The sequence below is a fragment of the Lontra canadensis genome, unplaced genomic scaffold (assembly GCF_010015895.1).
Source record: "Lontra canadensis isolate GAN:19392208 unplaced genomic scaffold, GSC_riverotter_1.0 scaffold55, whole genome shotgun sequence".
NCBI lineage: Eukaryota > Metazoa > Chordata > Mammalia > Carnivora > Mustelidae > Lontra > Lontra canadensis.
The window spans coordinates 1,453,877-1,474,568 of record NW_022631049.1 but is presented as its reverse complement, the minus strand read 5'-3'; the positions used below and the strand labels follow the sequence as shown (position 1 = coordinate 1,474,568).

Below are 20,692 nucleotides of genomic sequence, written 5' to 3'. Positions count from 1 at the left end.
TTTCACTATTTCAGATTAACCTCCCAACTGGTGAAGCTTCTTGGTACCTGTATGTCTCAGTTAATGTAAACCAAAATTTCGTTCCTTAATTCTTTTCCCGTTTACGTCTTTCTCTGTCCTTAAGCAGCTCCTGCTCTGCATCTCTTCCTGAATTGCCATTTTTCATATAATTTTACTCTTTGTTGCATGTGTGACTAATCTCTCCAACTGAGTCCATGATTTCTGCACTGTATATGCTTAGGCAGGCTTATTCTTCAAAACAGCGTTCAAAAGTCTGATTTTAAGATGAAGCAGGTCTTAGAGACAAAGATCACTTGAGATGTTTTCATAATCTTGCATAATAATTGGTACAGCATCAAGCCTGAAGAACCTTTGAAAACTATAAAACTTTATACAGGAATTCTAGAAACATTTTTATTAAATCCAGAGAAGGAGTTAGTTTTGGACAGCATTTCAGAGACAGCCAGCATGAGACTAGTGTTTAATTTAGTATTACAATATGGCTAGTTAGTGTTACAACCGGGAAACCTGCTTTGGTGCGGGAGGAATGGCTAGTCATGAGGATGGGTGAAAGTCAAGATGCTGCGGGCTAACGGCGGTTCTGGCATTTCCAGGCTATTAACAGGAAGGTGGGGAAGGAAACAGCACCACTGCCAATTGCGATCGAAGGAACTCCAGTCTCACTGCAAGGCCATACAAAATATACAACGAAGCTAAAAGTCTTAACACTCTCCCCTACTCCAAGAAATCTTGCCTGTACCATCTGATTGGAGGGAGGAATCCTGTCCTGTTCTTCGGGAACACATTGTCACGTTAGCTTTTTGATAGCTTCAATCCACTCAGCTCGCTCAGCCTTACTGCTGGCCTGGATATAATAATGCGTGTCATCCTTGGTAATCACTTTGAAGAGATTCCCCTGGACATTTCCTTTAACCCCTAGGCAGAAGAAAAATGAGTGAGTGAGTATCTATGTCTGCTTTCAGCTAGAAGTCAACTGAGCCACAAAAAAAAAAAAATACACATAATGAAGTATTTACTAAATACCAATGTACGGAGTTAGGGAATCCCACCAGATGCCCGCTTTCCTTTTTCCCTCCTTTCTACTCCCCATCCCTCCCGTGCACCCTCTTGACCTGCTACCTACAATCTACAGTTCCATTCACATCCAAGAATCCAGGATGTTTATTTTAAAAGTAGGCACAGATTTGGGACTTAAACTTGTTTAGCTTCTTTGAACCTCAATGTCCACATCCATAAAATGGGAATAATACTGTCTTTCTTAGCAGGCTATTGTGAAGTTAGTATGCTAACTGATATTAAAGCGTGTTGCTGACCCTTAAACACTGGGTAGGCTACCATTCTTAGGTGGAAGCTTATCTGCCAGTAAGCACAGAAACTGAGGGCAAAGAATACCAGAGAAGGATTATGTAGTTGTGTTGTTAAGACACTGAAAAGACCCCACATGCCCTTTTCCCTCATTCTGAAATTGGCTCTAAAACTCACACTATTCATCGTCTTCCTGAGACCTACTCAGCCCCTGTCGCTCAGTCCATCAGGAGAGCGCCACTGAGCGGAGCCAGGAGCATCCCAGGGCCTACAGGCCTGCACGGACTTGTGCCTTACCAGTGGGAACGCCATTATCCTCCAGAGCAGACACGAGTGAACCACGAAGAGAAAACCCACCTACTGGCCGGTTCTCCTCCTATAGCAGAAAGAATTCCTGATGAGGCATAGTGTGAATGCACAAAAGGGAAAAAGGAGAAAGGAGTTGCCATCTTGCCTGAAACCGCCATCTTGCCTGAAACCACCCTCAGGCCAGCTAACAAAGTGAGAGTCATTTGTAACCGAGGAGACCGAATTTGGACATCACGTGGCCACCTACATGCACCATAAGGAAGTCTGGCATCACTGCCAGCAGCCGCAGGGCCACACTCCACCCTGGCCCTTAGCCCTCCCTGACGTCTGGCTGGGTCCCAGAGGGCTCCTTCCCACTCTTTCAGGCTCTCGCCTTAGGGTGGGGATTCCTGACAAGCTTGGTGAGGGAGGAACTGCCCACTCTTCAGTATTTCAAAAACTGAATGAAAATCACACATCTATCGAGACAAGGCTGGACATGCCAGCTCAAAGGCCATTTATCTTTACTTTTAACTGGAATTAGATCAACTCATCATACAACAATACTTATTATCTGAAACTCAAGAGTAGCAGTTCTTTGATCGGTTAGAAAAAAGAAAACAAGAAAATTAGTAAAGTATGGCTTAAACAGTATGTAATAAAAGAAACTTTCCACTACATCGGTGGGAACAAAAGTTTGAGGGGCAGAATTCATGGGATCTCCACACAGAAAGGGGCAAAGAGACTGGGGAGCACCAGTTAGGAGTCTCCTTTACAGGCCACCCCACCTTCCCCAGCCCCACAAAAAGCTTTAGAGAAACTAAAAGATGCTTTCCTCTGAAAATAATGATAACCCTCTGCGCAGGAAACAGCGTGCTGAAAGAAAGAAACGATCAGACCGTTGAGTACAGCTTGGATCATGGAAGGAATGGCATGGCACAGCAGAAGTACGGGGAGGGACACTGACACAGTCAGTGGGCTGGCTCCCGCTGGGCTCAGGCGAGAAGCGTCTGAAGCCTCACACACGGTAGTTAAGTGAACGTGCAGCACTCACTTTGGAAGGGTCATAGTAATGCAGGAAAGCCGGATCCTTCCTCAGGACAAAGCGTCGCACCTTCCAGTTTTTCCTCTTGTGCCCCTAACGCAAAGAAAGGGTTCAAGGCTCATCAGGGACAGCCCTGACCCTTCCTCCCACTTCCTTGCATCTACTGCCCAAGCCAACTTGCCACAACAGACTGCTTTCCGGAAGGGGTCTCCTGGAGACCTGAGGATTGCAGTGACCTGGACCTCCCTGCTCTGAGACACTTGAGCAAGAACACTGTCACAGTTAGTTGACAGAACCAGAAAGGGTCAACACTGAAGGGAAAGGGGAGCACTATCCAGACCCCAGTCAGGGTGTAAAGAGGACAGGGAGCACTATCCAGACCCCAGTCAGGGTGTAAAAAGTCCAGGTGTCCACTGGACTAAGAGCTCCCAGGAAAACTGGAACCCGAGGGCACCAGCTTTTAAGTGTGAGAAGCAAACCTACAGCTTCACGGAGATATGTGCTCACATGGACACTAAAATCCACTTTAGCATTCTCCATCAGAAAAAGGAAGAAGTGATCAATCCTATGTTAAAAATCTTAATGTATAAGATATTGATGTGTACGGCTCTCTTTGGCATCACCCCCAAGATCATGCTTCCTTAGCCCCCTAGCCTGGAGTCCCCAGAGTCCCTCCCTCCCCCTCCTCCTGGCCGGCCAGGCACTGGCTCCCTTCCCTCAGTAGACTCCCATGGGGCCTGGGCAGCATGGCCCTCGGGGTAGAAGCTGTCCCGTGCGTGGCAAGTAATCTAAGAGCAGGTGGGGATCCTGATGTGCAAGAAGCAGGCGACAAGGACAATGTGTGTCCCAAGTAACACAGGAATGGCACCGAGCAGTGTGCGTCCATTGGACAGACTCGCCGTTTCACACAGCGTGTGGGATGTGCGCCAACATGAGCGGCGTGCAGAAGGTCCGTTTACACGTGGTGGCATGTGTGATTCTGTTCAAGGCTGGCCTGTGCATCTGGCACGCAGGTGTGCCGTCACAGGGACACTCCCCCAGACGTGGTTGACAGTAGTGACCACGGTCAGTTTTTAAACATTGACGTGATACTACAGAATGTCATCTTCAACCTAGTGAAGTAGGTGGATAAGACTTATTTTTTGTTGGAAAAGTGCATGAGGGAGGTGTGCAGCCTCACAGGGAAAGAGGCAGACACCCCAGGAAGCGTCAGGGAGCTGAAGACCGGCAGATGCAGATACCAGCCCGGCAAGCAACGCCCTCGCAGCCGAGTGCTCACAGTGGGTACGGAGGCAGACGCTGGTTCTCGGGACTGTGATCGTGACTCCTGGGCATGTTTCGCCTGAACCTTGGGACTCGTGTGTGCGTGTGTGTGAGAGAGAGAGAGAATGGGCATGTTCTCGCGCCTCTTGACTTGCGGCTGGCAGCTGCCCTTGGCTCCTGCTTTAGCAGATTGTGTTGGTAATGAGCAGCTGTCCTCGGCACGCTCAGCCCTTCCCACCCTGTGGGGGCACCTGCCCATCTCCTCCCTCTCCAAGGCAGGCATACCTGCTTGGCCAGATAGCCTTGTTTTACCACTGTACCACTTAATTCCACAGTGCTGAGACTAATTTCTTCCTTGGAGCTTATCTTCTTCTTGTAGCTCTCAGCCTAGAGGGAATAAAGAACAAGGACTCCGTGACCAAAAAAGTCCCAGTTCCAGGCTCTGGGGGTTACCACAGGGGAAAGGAAAATCCTCGATCAGAAGCCTCACTCCACCTGGAGAGGAAGAGGTCCCCAAACCCTAGGCCTCTCGCCCATGACTGTGGACCCCTGGTGCTCACTCTGTTACCTCCTCCTTCCTCTGCCCCAGTGGCAAGAGGAACTCCCTCCCTAACTTACGAAAGTGTACAGGGCTGTGGAGTCATCCAGGAACTGCTCGGCCAGGTCTCCAGAGCGAATGGCTCCCATGCTTCGGACACCTACCGGCCTCAGGAAGTTCTCTTCCATGAGCATGGAGGCCAGGGTCACAGCTTCCAGACGGTTGGCAGAAAATCTGTTGGAGATGAGCCAGTCCACCAGGGAGGAGCCTGCATTGGGGCAAGGGCAGCACCAGTTAGACAACAGGCTACAGTCTGGCTTCCCTGGGGATGCTTGGCTGTGACCTCATTGACTTTAACCTCCTGGGCAGCCTTGGGCTCTACCCAAGAGCAGACCCAAGGCCACAACCACATGTGGCCATCTCAGACCAGCTTGTTGGCCGCCAGCAGCTCTGGCCTCAACACAGGAGAGCTAGCATGGCTGAATCCCAGATCACCAGGCCCCCGGTTTCCACCGCCTGCCCCAGTCCCCAAGGGGGAGTCTCACCTATGAAGGTCTTTTTGTAGGTGCTTCCCTGCTCCATGTTGGGGCTTGGCCGGATTCCACTGCTGCTGTCATGCATCTTGTCCACGATGCGACTAACCAGAAGGAAGGCAAGGAGAGGGACCCCTCATTGCACTGACACCATGGGGGAGGGGCCATGGGTGCAAAACAAGGGGCAACCAGTGTGATGTATCACAGAGCAAGGGGGGATGCATCTGTGATGCATCAGAACTAGAGGAGAGGTAGGATTTTCAGATGTTTCTTTTCTTCTGCTCGTGTCCATGCTCTAATGTTTCTATATGATACAGGTACACTTTTGTAGTAAAGTGTACAACAATGATTCTCTATGACTGCATGAAGTGGGACCTCCTCCAGCTACTTCTCAAAGTCACACAGCACTCGAACCGGCTCCTGCCTGCGCTGCTCCTCCCCCCGCACTCTCCATGGTCTAGTAGCTCCCTTGCTGCACAATCAAGACTTCAGCACCTGGCATGGATCTCTCTGCGAGTCCAGAAAGGGACTCGTCCTGTGTCTTTGACGGGTGTAACCGTTCCGCTATCTGGGAGGTTAGGGGGTGCTGCCTGTGGGGGTAACTGTCTCTGTGATGGAACTCCTTTCATACGTCCCTACTTTTTAGAGTGCTGCCTCCGGCAATGACCTGCTTTCTGTCCTGTGAGACGATTCCTGCCTTGAGTTGGAAAGCCCTGAGAGGAGATCTGATGTATTCCCGTTTGTATCTCCCGAGCACCAAGGGCGGTATCGGGCATGCAGTTGGCACTCTATAATTGTTGCCTGAATGAGGAGCTGGATGAGGAACCTCACAGAGCAAGAATGCACCTGCTACCTGAACATGTCCCTCTTGCTGCTCAGCTGCCAACAAGCCCGGTGACATGACGAATGGTGGTCCCTGGGGGGCTGTGACATGGCCCTGGACAACCTGGCTGAAACTGAAGGGAGGGACTCAAGACACTGAGGTGGGCAGAAGCAGCAGGGACCCCAAGAGGTCAGAGGAGCGGGGCAGGTAGCTAGGGCCTAAGGCCCTGAAGCACCAGCTGGTACCAGACAGGCCTGTGCGGCAGCCAGGGGCCCATTCCCTGTGTCACACAGACATTAGAGGCTGCAGCAAAGCTAGGCAGGGCGCGGGCCGTGGGGCTGGGCACTCACTGCAGGCTGATGTGAGGCGGCAGCTTGAAGGAGTTTTTGAGTATGTGCAGCTGCTGGACCTTCCCCGGCTGCCCCGCGTGAATAGCCCCCGTTATCTCGAAGGCCCAGGCATCCCTCTCTTCTCGGGAACAGGCCTCCAGGAAGTACTCGGTGGACGTTCGCGTCTTCAGCTTTATGAGGAGCTGCGGGAAGAGACGGCCGGTCAGACGAGCGCTCAGAGGCCTGGCGGGCAATGATGACAGGGCCACGGCCAACCTGGGACACGTAGGTCCGGCCGCTGCCGAACGCCCAGTCCCTCAGGCATGTCCCGGGGGTGGTGCTCAAAGATCCTCCTACACACCTCAAGCCACAGGGAGCCCGTGGCCTCCTAAGGCAAGCTCTCCGCCCTGTACAGACTATTTGGCATAGAGACAGCTTCTGGGCACTTTGCCTCCCTGCTTCTGACACTGCCTTCGAGAACCACACAGACTAACCTTACGTCCCACCACAGCCCCTGGGCCAAAGTGGGAAATGCACTGGCTTTCACGTCAGATTAATCTGATAGCAAATCCCAGCTCTGCCCTTAGCTGTGGACACTTGGGCCATTGAGGAGCCCCACTGGGCCTTGCTTTCTTCACCTGCCGTATGGGAATATGAACACCTACCTCGGAGCCACCATTCCTCATGCTCCCTTCCGTGCGCTTTTCTCTAGTCTAAGCATCCCCAATCTTTCACATACTTCTCATACGGTATGTTGAAACTCTTAACCAGCTCATACTCTGCTACATGTTCTGCCGTTGGTCAACAGTTTCAGAAGCTTTGACCCATGGAACAGAACCAGCTGCTGCAGGAAAGTTCTGAGGGGGGCAGGGTGGCACGGGGCTGACGGCCCGAGGTCGCACTGACGGCACCGTAGACTCACACTCCGTGCAGTCAGCCCAAAGTCCTTCTGAGGTGGGCTGCTCCTCCTCCATTCCTTAAATGTGCAGAGGGGGTTTTCTGACCGCTGGATGTGGTCAAAAAATGGATGCTGACCCTATTAAATGTCATCTAAGTAGACTCTGGGCCTCCAGCTTCTGCTGGAAAACAGACGCTTTCTTTCATTCCCATTCTGGTTTCCAGTGCATTGATTCCCAACTTGCTTCGCTTGCAAACTTAACATCCCTCCTGTCAACTAACAGCAAAAACGGTGATAAGACAAGGCTGGCTCACAGTCCCCCAGAACACCATGAATCTGTTCCTCCGAGTTAACACCGACTCACTCACCGGCATTGTGAGAGAACAAATTCAACCAGCTCCCCGGACCTCTACGATCTCAGCCGGCAGTCAACATTTTAATGGAAGAACTTCAGGAGAGACTATAAAATTCCATGTGAAATCCAGGCATACTCTTTCATAGCTTCCCTAATTTAATATATATACACATACATACAGACATACCCACGCATACACTTTATAACTTGTTCTTAATGAACCTGCAGGCTCTTCCTGACCTCTTCCAGCTCAAAGACTCATGAACCAGGCAGATGACCGTCTGGAAATCAACATGAAGCTTCACAACTGCAGTTAGCAAATGTAACTCCTATCTCTTTTGAAGGTTTTTTCTATGTCCAGCCCATTCAACCTAACACTTTCTCTACCGATCCTTAAAGATTATTAAGGGGCATCGGGTCAACAAGTTAAACTACAAGCTCTGGAGAGTAATTTATGGAGAACTAGAGTCTTACATTGACTTAGAAAAGTTTTTTCCCCCTTAAAATCATCTTACTTATCTGTATATTTGTCTTCGTTCTTAAACATTAATTCAGCAAACATTTGCTGATCTCCTGCTATGTGTCCAGACACCATGTTTGGTCTTCTGACACCACAGGGAGGAAGATGCAGCCCCAGTCTGCCCAGGCTGGGTCTTCTCCTGCAGCCCGGTTTTCCCTTTCCAGCAGCAGCCCCTGCAGGCTGGCAGAGGGAAACTGTAGAAGGATGTTTGATTTTTGCAGCTTCCTAGGCTAGAATGACACTCGACACACCTCCCTCTCCTTCACCCTCAAAGTCCAGTCAACCATGTCCTGAAGACATTTCCTTCACCATGTTTTCTTGTGGTTCCCCCTACTTTTTGCCTTATTTCATGCCTCGTTATTTTAATAGCTCCCTTTGTTTTCTTGAGAAAAATTCAACACTACAAAAGAGTACAGCGGTTAACATAACAACTACCAAGAAACCCACCACCTGGAATGTACTGTTACGAATATTTTCTTATACTCAGAAGGATTGTCAGTTGGTCTAGAAGAGTCAAAGAAGTAAAACATAGTAAGAAAGACGAAAATGGTGGGGCGCCTGGCCCGCTCAATCGGTGGAGCGTGTAACTCTCTTTTTTTTTTTAAGATTTTATTTTATTTATTTGACAGAGAGAGATCACAAGTAGGCAGAGAGGCAGGCAGAGAGAGGAGGGAAACAGGCTCCCTACTCAGCAGAGAGCCCGAAGCAGGGCTCAATCCCAGGACCCCAAGACCATGACCTGAGCCGAAGGCAGAGACTTAACCCACTGAGCCACCAGATGCCCCTGTACCTCTTGATCTCGAGGGTTGTGAGTTCAAGCCCCATGTAGAGAATACTTAAAAAAATAGGAAAGCAAAAAAAGGAGGAAGATAATGTAAGATCCCTTCTTTATGTATCTAGTAACTTACTAGGAACAGAGCGTAGTTCCTCATTTTAGTCCTCCTAAGAGCGTTTTTACCCATCCATTCTCTCACTCAGAACCTTTGATGGCTCCCCATGTCCTCCATCTGGCCCCAGCCAATCTCCCATTGCTCCCTGGGTAAACATTCCCTTGTGGCCACATGGGCCATTGCTATCTCCAAATCTATCTCTCCCCTCACTTTTACTCAAGGCTTTCCACCTTCCCAGAATGTCTGCCTCTCCCCTCTTTCAGATCTTTCCCAACTCTCTACTCCTCCCAATGCAGTACCTCACTCAAACAGCCTGTAACGACATCTTCCTCCTCTTCGGGAATACAGTGTTCTCTACAGCTCACCATGCTTGTGCCAACATTTGGAATTCTGTTTTTTCAATTAACCACTTGCTTTCATAATAAGATTAATAACTCAAGGGAAAAAAAAAAAAAACTCTTACCATTTTCTTCCTTGATTCCTCTAAGCAAATTTCCTGGCACATAACGAGCCCTCAAAAAACGATTGATTCAGATACCTTTTTGATGGTCAGGTTGAAACTGTGCCTGACTTTTGGAACATGCACCCCCCTCAGGGGATGAAAGCCAGTTATGTGTACAGTGCCTCCTAGCCAACAAAGTGCTGGGACAGACCAGCACTTTCTCTCATGATCCTCAACACAACTATCTCTCATGATCCCCAACACAACCATGGGAGACAGTGAGGCATCATTATTCTACCCCATTTCATAGATGAGGGACAAAGGCTCAGAGAGGTTCAATTACTTGCCCAAGGTCACACACCTGGTACGCAGTGGAGCGGACTTGAATTTAGGTTTTTCGATGGTAACTCAGCTCTTCACCCACACCACCCTCACCAAAGACACCACAGGTGGGAGGGTCCGAGGCAGGGGGAGCCGGGAAGCAGGGGCCTTCACTTACAGGTCGGTTTTCATACTCCAGGCAGGGGCAGGTGATGGTGCAGCCATCCAAAAGGATCCGGCCCTTGGGAGGGGTCACCTTCCGACCCCCCTCAAGCTTGTAGTACAGCAGCGTGTTCTGCCGAAGGATGAACCATCGCGCCTTCCAGTTGTGGACAATGTGACCCTGAGGACGAACAGGAGAGCCCTGCGGTGAGGTGGCTGAGAGGACAACACTGAGTTCAGGGAGAAGTGTCACATGACCCAGGGAGCCCGACTGTGCCATGGAATCAACTGTTCAAAAATGGGGACAGCATTATCTTTTTAAAACAAAACAAAACCAAAAAACTCATTTTATATTTTTAATTTTAAAGTAATTTCAATTTAGAGGCACCTGGGTGGCTCAGTCAATTGAGCCTCTGCCTTTGGCTCAGGTCATGATCTCAGGATCCTGGGATCGAGTCCTGAGTCAGGTTCCTTGCTCAGCAGAGAGTCTGCTTCTCCCTCTCCCTCTGCCTTCTTGCCCCCACTCATGCTCTGCCTCTATTCCCCCCCGCCAAATAAATAAATAAAATCTTAAAAAAATAATTTCAATTCAGAGAAAAACTGAAGAATAGTATTAAAGAACTTTTTTTACAGAATCATTTACGGGTAAATTGTTAACATGATGCTCCATCACTTCCAAATATTTCATTGTGTACCTCCTACAAAACAGGGAAGGGGGAATATTTCCAACACATCCATAATGCAACCATCAATGTCAGGAAATTTCCATTAATATGTTATTTTCATCAGTTCTACAACCCCCAACCAAGTTTCACCAATTGCCCAATAATGTCCTTATTAGCCAAAGGATCCAGTTCAAAATCATATCTTTTATTTTCATTTTCATGAAAAAAGCATTATTTGTCTGGATTTCCCTGTCATCTTTTTTGAGTATGTAACAAAAACCCTTGGCATTGACCTTCCAGTTCCCAGTTGGCCTTTTTTGTGATTATAAGCCTTGAAAGAAACTACAAAATATACAGAAGAGCAAGTCCTACCACTAGGAGACAGCCATTGTTAACACTTTGTATTTTCTTATAGTCTTTTTTCCTCTTAGTTTTTACTTTCTGGGTTTTAAAAAAATCAAGACCATGGTACATATAGTTTTGTTATCTAGCTTTTGTTTTGTTGAGCTTCGCCGAGCTGAACATCTTCTCAACACCAATATATTTCTTTAAAACATGTTTTTTTAATAACCACTAGGTAGATGCAACCTTTACTTATCAATCTCCTATTGTGTGTAGTTGAAGTTGTTTTGTTTTCTCAGTGTTATGAACAATTCTGCAATGAATAGTCTTGCACATAAATTCTGATCTGCATCTCAGATCTCCCCCCCTTAGGATATATTCATAGAAAAAATATTACTACTCAAAGGATGTAAGCAATTTGTAGAGTTGAAGCCACAAACAGTCTACCAGCGCTAAGAACCCTAAGAATCTTGCTAAGCCTGGTCTGACAGGCCTAAAAGGCAGGATATTTGAGGTGGGGGCGGGGGGGGTGGGGCCGGTGGTGCAGGGGGGGTGTGGTTCCTCAGGTGAGTCATAGAGCCAATGCATAGGATAGTCAGGATAGGTAAAGGCAAAAAGCCTATTTCTTTTTCTTTCTTTTTTTTTTTTTAGATTTTTTAATTTCTTTTTGAGACAGATCGAACACATGCAAGGGAGAAGCAGGCTCCCCACTGAGCAGGGAGCCTGATGTGGGACTCCATCTCAGGACTCTGAGATCAGAGCATGACCTGAGCCAAAGGCAGATGCGTAGCCAACTGAGCCACCTGGGCGCCCCTAAGGAGACTTTTTTTTTTTTTCTTTTTACGATTTTATTTACTTATTTGACAGAGAGAGACACAGCAAGAGAGGGAACTCAAGCAGGGGGAGTGGAAGAGGGAGAAGCAGGCTCCCCATCTAGCAGGGAGCCTGACACGGGGCTCTATCCCAGGACTTCGGGATCATGACCTGAGCTGGAGGCAGACGCTTAACGAGTGAGCCACCCAGGTGCCCCTAAAGAGCTTATTTCTTAAACAGACCAGCAGATCAGGGAATGTCTACTGAGGAATCAGAAAGGAATGGGTTTAGTACACACTCATGAAAGCAACTTTCCTGGCCTATTTCCCAGAGCAAAGCCTGATAAGGACTGGATTCTAAGAGAGGTGTGCTTTATCAGAATCAGAGAACCCTTCCCCAATTCATGCCTTTCCTTACATTTCCTGGCATTTATTTATTTCAAAGGCTCCTTGAGTTCGAGTATCTGTGGTATTATGATTGCTCCGTGTGCGCTGAGTGCTTGTTAGGGAACCAAAAGCTCTAGGAGTTGACAGAGCGAGCGCTGGGCAGTGCCCAAACAGAAGTTACTGTGGCAGCGAAATAAAACTTCGAGCCATGCTAATTTGACAAGTTTATGAACAGGTCTAAGTACTGTCACACTGTGTGGCAATCGGGCTGTTCACAGGAGACGACTCTCGTAGACAAGTTGCCTTTCACGTTTTGCTGTCTCCACTCTGTCCCGTACTTAGGACTGATATGTAACATGACGGCTGGCAGCTGCTCTCAACATGGGCAGACATGTTTAAAGAAACAAAAAAGATTTGGCTCTGGCCCCTCAACAGCTGGGGTTCTCTACTGCTCTCCACGTGGCCCAGACTCAGGTCCTTTTTCTCGATGACTCCCTCCTGAGGAGCTCCTGGAGCAGCACTAGCAGCAAATGGCTGGCTCAAAAGGTTGTGTATGGGGAGAATGCAACCCTCGTGCATGGAATGGGGACAGGTTGAAGTGGAGAAGGGAAGACGGCAAAATCGTCTTAAACCTTAAAACACAGGCATTATGGGCTCCATTGTGTCCGCCCTTATGCACACACATGCGTGTATTAAAGCCCTAACTCCCAGTGTTGACTGCATGTAGAGATAGGGCTTTTAAGAGGTGATTAGGTTAAAATGAGGTCATTAAGTGGGCCCTAACCCAAGCTGACTGGGGTCCTTATAAGAAAAGGACAGTTAGACACACAGAAAGACATCGGGGAGGCATATGCACAGAGGAAAAAGACCATGCGAGCCTACAGCAAGAAGTCGCCCATCTGCAAGCTGAGGAGAGAGGCCTCAGGAGAAGCCTGACAGCCTGACTCGACCCCAGCCTCCAGAACTCTGAGAAAACAAATCTGTTTAAGCTGTCCTGTCCAGCAGCTCTCACAAGCTAAACCAACAGGGAGAGGAGAAGTGGGGCCTGGAGATATCAGAGAAAAAAGTGTCACCAACAGATACTAAACAGGACAAACCAACATGGAGATTCTGTACTTTCCTGGACAAAATGCTACATTTCCCAGAATCCCTGGCATGAAGGGAACAGGTAGGTGAACAAGTAGCTTCCACTCCCATGCATGTGGACCTGACGCCTATCTGGCAACAACCAAACAGGGGGAAATGGGAATTTGGGGCAAGAACAGTGTTGGAAGAACAGGTTCTTCTGACACCCAGTCCCCAGAGCTATCAGGGACAAACGGCAAATCATGTCAGCAGTGATGTTTCCCCTAGAAATATCTGGTGGTGATGTTGGGCATTTTTGTCCGACTACATCAGCCCTGGCTGTGTAGCATCCCAGCCAGGTTCTCTGGCCCTCCCAAATACTCCTGAGTTTCTTAATAATTAATATTCCTCCATGAGATCCCCTTCTGTTCAAACTCACGAGAGTGGAATGTGCTTATGAGCCACTAAGAATCCTGACAGCAAAGGAGAAAAGTCTGCAGAGAAAGGCTGATGAAAAAGGATTTACTGTGTAGGTAGGAACCCTGAAGCAGCTGGTGACCCTCATAAAAAACGTTCAAAGTCTTTGACCCAATAATTCCACTTCTGGGGAGGTGTGCTGAGTAAATCATCTAGGATATGGAAGAGGTTTTATGTATTGAGACAATTTGGATCATCACTTCTAATAAAATAATGCAAAATAATCTAACTGTGTAACAATACCATGCCCACTGTGGCTGTTGAGGAGGGATTCCCATCCTAAGAGATGACAGGAAAGGTCACTGGTGGAACCCTCAAGGTCAAATCCAGCAGTCTGAGCCTACCAAGAATCACAGCGCCCATAGTCTTCAACACAGGCAAAGCACTTTTACCTATATTTTTTTCATACAATACCTAAAAATAACTCTAGTAGTTATTTTAGAAAATTTCTGAAGAGATACCTCAGGAAAGTTAATGGTTATCTTCTCTAAGGACTAAGACTGGATACAAGGCAAGAAGAATAAAAACTTATTTTTTGATTTACAACCTTGAGTAATTTCCTAGCTTTTTTAAAATAATGAGTATATATTATTTTTGTAATGGAAAATGGAATTCAAATAGACAATAGTCTTGATGAGATAACTAGGGAACTTGTTCATTCATCACTTCATTCAACAATCAATGAGTAACGATTACTCCAGCAAGCACTGTGCTGGCAGCAGGGAGACAAAGATGGACAAGATTCGGACCTAAGACAGCGGAGGAGACAGACAATGATGCCAGCCAGTGGGATAAGTTCTAGGACAGACTCTTGGTGGGGCCCCCCAGGATCCCCACCTTCTGATATTGACAACCTTATGTAGTTCCTTCCCACATTGTACAAGGGTTGATCTGTGTGACAGAGAGAATATGGCAGAGGGATGATTTGTCAGTTCTGACATTAGGATAGAAAAGACCGTGTAGCTTCAGTCCTGGGGACTCTCTCTCCCTGACCATGTATTCCAAGGAAAGCTGGCTGCCATATCATGACCAGCCCCTACAGGGAGGTGAGGAACCCAGGCCACCAGCCAGCAGCCATGTGAGTGACTGTGCCTCACTGGGATCCTCCAGTCAGCCAAGCCCTCAGGAGACTGCCACACTGGGCAACATTTTGGCTGGAACCTCATGAGCGACTTGAATCTTGTAGTTAAGATGTTCCTGAATACCCACCCCTCAGAAACCAGGTGAGACAGTAAGCGTTCGTTGTTTTAAGATGTTAAGCTTCGGGTGACGATTACGGAACAATGGGGAAGTAAGTAAAACAGGTCATGATGCAAATCCCAAGAATCACCTCTGATGAAGGCAGAAGCTCAAAGGAGGCTGAGTGGGCTGAGGCAGGTCCCCTGAGAAGCTAGGGCTGAGTCTGGATGCTAGGGCTGAGTCTGGAAGGCTGCGTGGAGTTGGCCAGGTCAGGAAGGCAGGAAAGGGAGAGCTCGAGCCACTTCCACTTGTGGGAAACATCTGTCTGGCTTTGGCTCAGAGGCCTGTGGGCAAAGGACAAGGGAAGTGACGTGGGTCCCGTCGGCTTCAGGTTCCATGTGGTAAAGTTTGATCTTTATACTGTGGCCCAAGGGGAATCCTTGAAGACTTTTAACTAGAAGGATGACAAAAAGCTTGTGTTCTCGTGTTTAAAAGAGCTCCCCGACCACACCGTGGCAGATCAGCTGAACGAAGCCAGCCAGACTGCCGCAGGGCAGCTCAGGTGGGGGCCGTGGTAACAATCCACCAGATGGCAAGAAAAATGCCACTGTCGCCAGTCTACAGACAAACATGCCGTGCTCAGAGGAAATAAGGAACTGGCTCAAAGTCACCAGGTAAAAGGGGTCAGAGGCCAAAACCACAGTGGTCTAGCTGAAAAATATGCCAGGCCTTCCTCTTCCCAGGCAGTTTCCACCCTCTCCAGGCTCCTTATCCGCAAGTAGCTGGCCCAGGCCCAGCCCACTGGACCACGAGTGGTTTAGGGTCCCTAGAACCCCTTTAGGGGGAAGGAGAAGGGTCCCTAAGCTGAAACAGCAACTCCACAGCTGGGCTTAAGAGGCATGGAATGTTAGAGCTGGAGGGACCCTTTGAAAAAGACCACACTACTCCCTAACTTTAATGGTGAGGAAACCAAGGCTCAGAAAGTTCTTGCCCAAGACCCTACAACCCCAAAGAAGCAGAGATGGTACTCGTTATGGATTGAATGATGAGCCCCTGAAAGTTACATTGAATTCTTAACCCCTGAATGTACCCATGCATGTGATCTTGTTTGGAAATGCGGTCTTTGCAGATGTGATCAGGATAAGATGAAGTCATAACAGCTTGGGGTGGCCCTAATACTGACTGGTATCCTTATGTGAAGAGGAGAATTTGGACACTGAGATTCACCGGGAGAAGATGGCCATGTGATGATGGAGGCAGAGACTGGAGTGGTGCTTCCACAAGTCAGGGAATGCCGTGGACTGCCTGTTTTAAGATGAGGGCTAACATATATTTTATATGTATTTTATATTAATATATATATATATATAAAATCTGCCCCCCATTCCTGGCACAGAGCTCCTGAAGCCCTTGCAATTTCCTAGGTGCTGGGAGCATTTTTTGCTCTCATGAGGTGACTCTGGGTAGGCTCCTGGATGAAGGCTGGTCAGATAAAGAACAAGCCACAGGGGCGCCTGGGTGGCTCAGTGGATTAAGCCTCTGCCTACGGCTCGGGTCATGGTCCCAGGGTCCTGGGATCAAGCCCCACATCGGGCTCTCTGCTCACCAGCGAGCCTGCTTCCTCTTCTGTCTCTGCCTGCCTCTCTGCCCACTTGCGATCTCTATCAAATAAATAAATAAAATCTTTAAAAAAAAAAAAGTTTGGAAAGTAATCATCTACTCTAACCTCCTTAAATCCCCTTTTGTACTGAAGAAAAAGCTAAAGCCCAAGAGGATTCAATTGATACCTAGCACAAGTCTTTAAAATTAATGGTGTTACAATTAGAACCAAGGTCTCCTAACTTTCCAGTGCAAGGTTTATTAAACCTTCATATCCAATTAAAGAGGAGGGGCACCCGGGTGGCTCAATGGGTTAAAGCCTCTGCCTTCAGATCAGGTCATGATCCCAGGGTCCTGGGATCAAGCCCCGCATTGGGCTCTCTGCTCAGCGGGGAGCCTGCTTCCCCCTCTCTCTCTCTCTCTCTCTGCCTGCCTCTCTGCCTACTTGTGATCACTCTGTCTCTGTCAAATACATACATAAAATCTTAAAAAAAAAAAAAAAAAGAACAAGCCACAATTAGAAGCTTGATTCTCCTGAGAGGAGAGAAGGGCTGAAAATGGGAGTTAATGATCAATCACAACTCTGTGATGAAGTCTCCATAAAATCCTAAAGTATGGGGTTCAGAGAACTTCTGGGTTGGTGAATACATGGGTACTGAGACTGACGTGCCCTGAGAGGACACAGAAGCTCCGTGCCTCTTCCCACATTCTTCGCCCACACCGATTTCCAGCCGCTGCTCATCTGTGTCCTTTATCACAGCCTTTAGTCAACTGGCAAATGGAAGTGTTTCCCTGACTTCTGTGAGCCACTGTACCAAATCAACTGAAATGGAAAAGGGGGTTATTGGAACACCCAAACAATTATCCAAACAACTAGTCCGTTGGTCAGAAGCACAAGCGATAACCCAGGCTTGTGACTAGCGTCTGAAGCTATAGGCATGGTGGGTTGGAGGTGGTGGGACCCTAAGTCAGGGAAACTGATCCCTTGACCTGTGGGATGTGACGCCATCTCCAGGTTGAAAGTGTCCGAATTGAGTTAAATGGTAAGACATGTAGCTAGCTGGTGTCACAGAGAATTGCTTGCTGTGGGGAGAAACCTCCACACATTGGGTAAAAGTAAAGGAGACTCACAGGATAAAGAAACAATAGGGAGGTACAAAGTTTTTCCCTACAGAAGAAGGGGAAAGCTGGGTTTTTCTTTTACAGCCTGTAAATACCAAAACAAAAAGGCAAAGGAGGACTCTTCCCTATAGGGTTCAGAGGAAGGAAGGCCCTGCCAACACCTTGATTTCAGACTTCTAGCCTGCAGAACTGCTTCTAGATTTTTTTCTTCTATGCCCATTTGTTCCTAATACCTTGTGTATTTTTACTCTTCGGATTATCATATAAGTATTTTAAACATCTACATAACCATAATATACTTAGTCATTTATTGGTGGGGACAGTAGATAGTTTCCAGTTTCTTCACTATAAAAATAACCCTTTGTTCAAAAGCTTTAATGGTATTTCCTTGGCATAGAGTCTGACAAAGGAGATTTTTAGGCCAAAGTGTGTTAACATTGCCGTATCATTTTCTAAGAGGGTCATGGGAGGTGTGAGCAGGCAGCAACACCTGAAGGGCTTCAGCGTCTTCTTAAAGGAAGACCAATCTTGCCTGTACTGATCCCGCTTCCTTCCCACTCACCCCCCTTTAAAGCCAGGCCAAGTGAGTGCCCTGCATTTTGCCTGGAGCGTTGCTTCTTTCGTGTCTGGGCGGGAGCAAGAGCCAAATCCATCTTGCCCCTGCCCGTCTCCTGCTTCACCCTCACCGGTGATGACTGTTCTGTACTCTGGGCTTCCAGCTCAGGCCCTGCCCTCCCCCCAGGACTGTAAACCCTCCTAAATCTGCAAATCCCATGGCCATACCCCGGCAACTTCTCTAGCAGACACAGAGCTGCTGTTGCCACCCAGGAGGAAAGGGGTTAAGGGGGAGAGAAAGCTGAGATGGATGGGTAGAGGGAACAGGGAACTGTGAGCAGAAGCCAGGGGCCAGGTCCCTCACCTGGCAGGAAGGGGTGTGGCTTCCCCTGGCCTCGGGCCAGCCTCCATACTCCCATCTTTGGGTTTGGTTGGAATGAGCTTTCCCCACGCCCGTCAGGGCTCTGCTGTGGGCTTTTGGGGTTAGACCTGTTGACTGTCCTCACTTCCCTGCACGCTGGACTCACTCAGCCAGGACTGGGTGGCCAGGCCAAAGAGAACTCATGTCCTTCCTTCCCTCTCACCTTCCCTGAGTCTGCATGGTGGTGGGGGGGAATGTTGTGAGGGAACCCCAGCAACAAGGGCCGAGCTGTCTGGACAATCAACAATGCCCACCAACCCCCTGCCCATATCATGAGCCACAGGACAGTGGGAGGTGTGCAAGCCCTCCCACAGGTTGTTTCTCTGAGGACCAGCCTATTGCTCTAATCACCGTGTCCAGCCTGACCCTTGATCCAACATCAGCCTCCTGCTACACCGCCTGCTAACAGTTTCGAGCAAACAACGCACCCGCCCTCCTATATCAAATAATGGGCAACACAACATGTCTACATTACCTACTGACCTGAAAGCCACTGGAGGCTTGGTGGCTACTCTGGTGGTGGGAGGAAGCCATGCAAGGGGGAAGCCCCTCATCCCCCTTCATCCATCTCCCTCCGAAAGCTATAGTCTCAGCAGAAGAGCCCAAAGTCTCAACCCCGGATTTTATGCTCTGCTGTTATGTTAGTATAAACCCTTAGTGTCGATATCAACATTCAAAGAACTTTAAAATATGGAACTTCCTCTTACTACCGCTCTTTGGTTCATTTTCCACCTTGATCTGTGTGTTCTGTGCCTGTCTGGACTCTGGCTAGCTGAGGGAAAGGCCACGTGGGCCATGGGCAAGGACTGAGGATGGAGGTTGTGTCTAGGTTGTTACTAGACCTGGGGCCTGGGGCCTGGGGCCAGCGGTCTGTCATTCGGTGACAACACCACCCACCTGCGGGGGACAGACCAAGGCTTGGAGTCAACATTAGTGGGTTTGCACCTGCTCCATCACCCATGGGCTCCCAGATCCTTAGCAAACTGCTTAATTCGCCTCCTTGAACTTTGTCTCTCCTTTGGGGAGAGGGAGGAATGCGGTGCTCCGCGTGCGGGCCGCCCTGGGACTGAGGAACACCCTAAATGCTTAGCAGCCTGGGCTGCCTCCTTGCCCAGGGCTCACTGTGCGGAGAACGGGAGATGACGCCGAGATGGGCGCTGTGAGCCACAGAGCGCACTTAGGTCGTCGCGTTAATACAGCAAATTTAAATACGGTCTTCGTCCCATTACCCCAAGTTGTTTTAACTAGGATGTCCGCTTCAGGAGCCGCCCCCCACCCCACACCGCTGGCCAAACGGGCCTCTCCTCCTTGCCTGTGCCTCTGCCGCTCTGTTCCAGCCGAAGCCGCCCTCCCACCCAGCTCTCAGCCGGCCCCCGCCAGCCCCCCATCCCCGGTCCCCGGACGGCCCCCGTCCTCCGCCCCCACCGGCCCGCCGAGCCCGCCGTCGGGCGCCGGCAGGGGACTCGGCTCCGGGAGCAGCCGCCCGCGCACCGCCGGGCCAGCGTCCGGGCAGGCTCCCGCGCGCTCACCCTCTTGACGAGGAAGCCTTCCTTGAGCACGCCGTCCTCCATGTCGCCGCGCGCGCCAGCCGGGCCTGCGGGCGCTCCAGGTGCGCCGTCCCCGCGCCTCCCGCGCGCGCTGCGCCCAGGAGGAGCCTCGGAACCCGCGCGGGCGGCGCCTGCCTGGCGGGCGTCCAGAGCCGGAGGCCGCGGGGCCTCCCGGGCAGGAAGTCACTCCAGGTCGGGGTTTCTGACGCGGTTGCCTCCGCGAAGGTGCGCTAGGGTCCGCGGTGAGGCCTCCGGGCACAGAGTCTGCCGGCTCTTAGCGCCCTGCCCTGGGTGGGTCGCCTCCGGGAGGCGGGGTGCTCCATCCAGGTGCCCTTGGCGCCTCGCGCTGTCGGGTCTGCGGCCATATTCGCCCGCCCCAGCCTTAACCAGCTGCCTGCCTGGCCCTTGAATAATGTTTACGGAATTAAACTGAACAGAGGATTTTCAGGAATTCGGAGTCAACCCTGACTGAGTGTATTAGAATCACAGAATCAGAATCTAACCCTTAAATCATCCAATCTAGACACTTCATTTTATAAATGAGGACTCCCAAAGGCCCAGCTCATCCTGAGCTGAGTGCAAGTGCCGGTGGGAGACTGGGTGGAACCAGGCTAGGTGGGAACTTCGTCCTGGCCTCTGGTGGGGATAGAGCAAAGTTCCCATCCGCAAAAAAGGTCACAGGTTTACAAAATACACCCTCCCACCCCCCCAATCCCCTAAAAAAGCTACCGCGGGAGATATTCCATCATTAGGGGCAGAATTTAAGGGAATACAAGGAACTCAGTAAT

The 20,692-nt window shown here is 49.4% G+C and overlaps 1 protein-coding gene across 1 annotated transcript; it reads right to left on the bottom strand.

Annotated features, from left to right (window-relative positions):
* Positions 1–417: 417 nt before the first annotated feature.
* PLEK2 (pleckstrin 2) lies at positions 418–20,137 on the bottom strand. Its single transcript, XM_032875152.1, has 9 exons — positions 19,887–20,137; positions 9,750–9,914; positions 6,167–6,348; positions 5,006–5,097; positions 4,541–4,728; positions 4,208–4,309; positions 2,669–2,752; positions 1,624–1,702; positions 418–936 (listed from the first exon to the last, which is right to left on the bottom strand). The coding sequence occupies exons 1-9, from the start codon at positions 19,926–19,928 to the stop codon at positions 809–811; spliced, it is 1,062 nt and encodes a 353-aa protein (XP_032731043.1). The 5' UTR covers positions 19,929–20,137; the 3' UTR covers positions 418–808.
* Between the last annotated feature and the right edge of the window lie 555 nt (positions 20,138–20,692).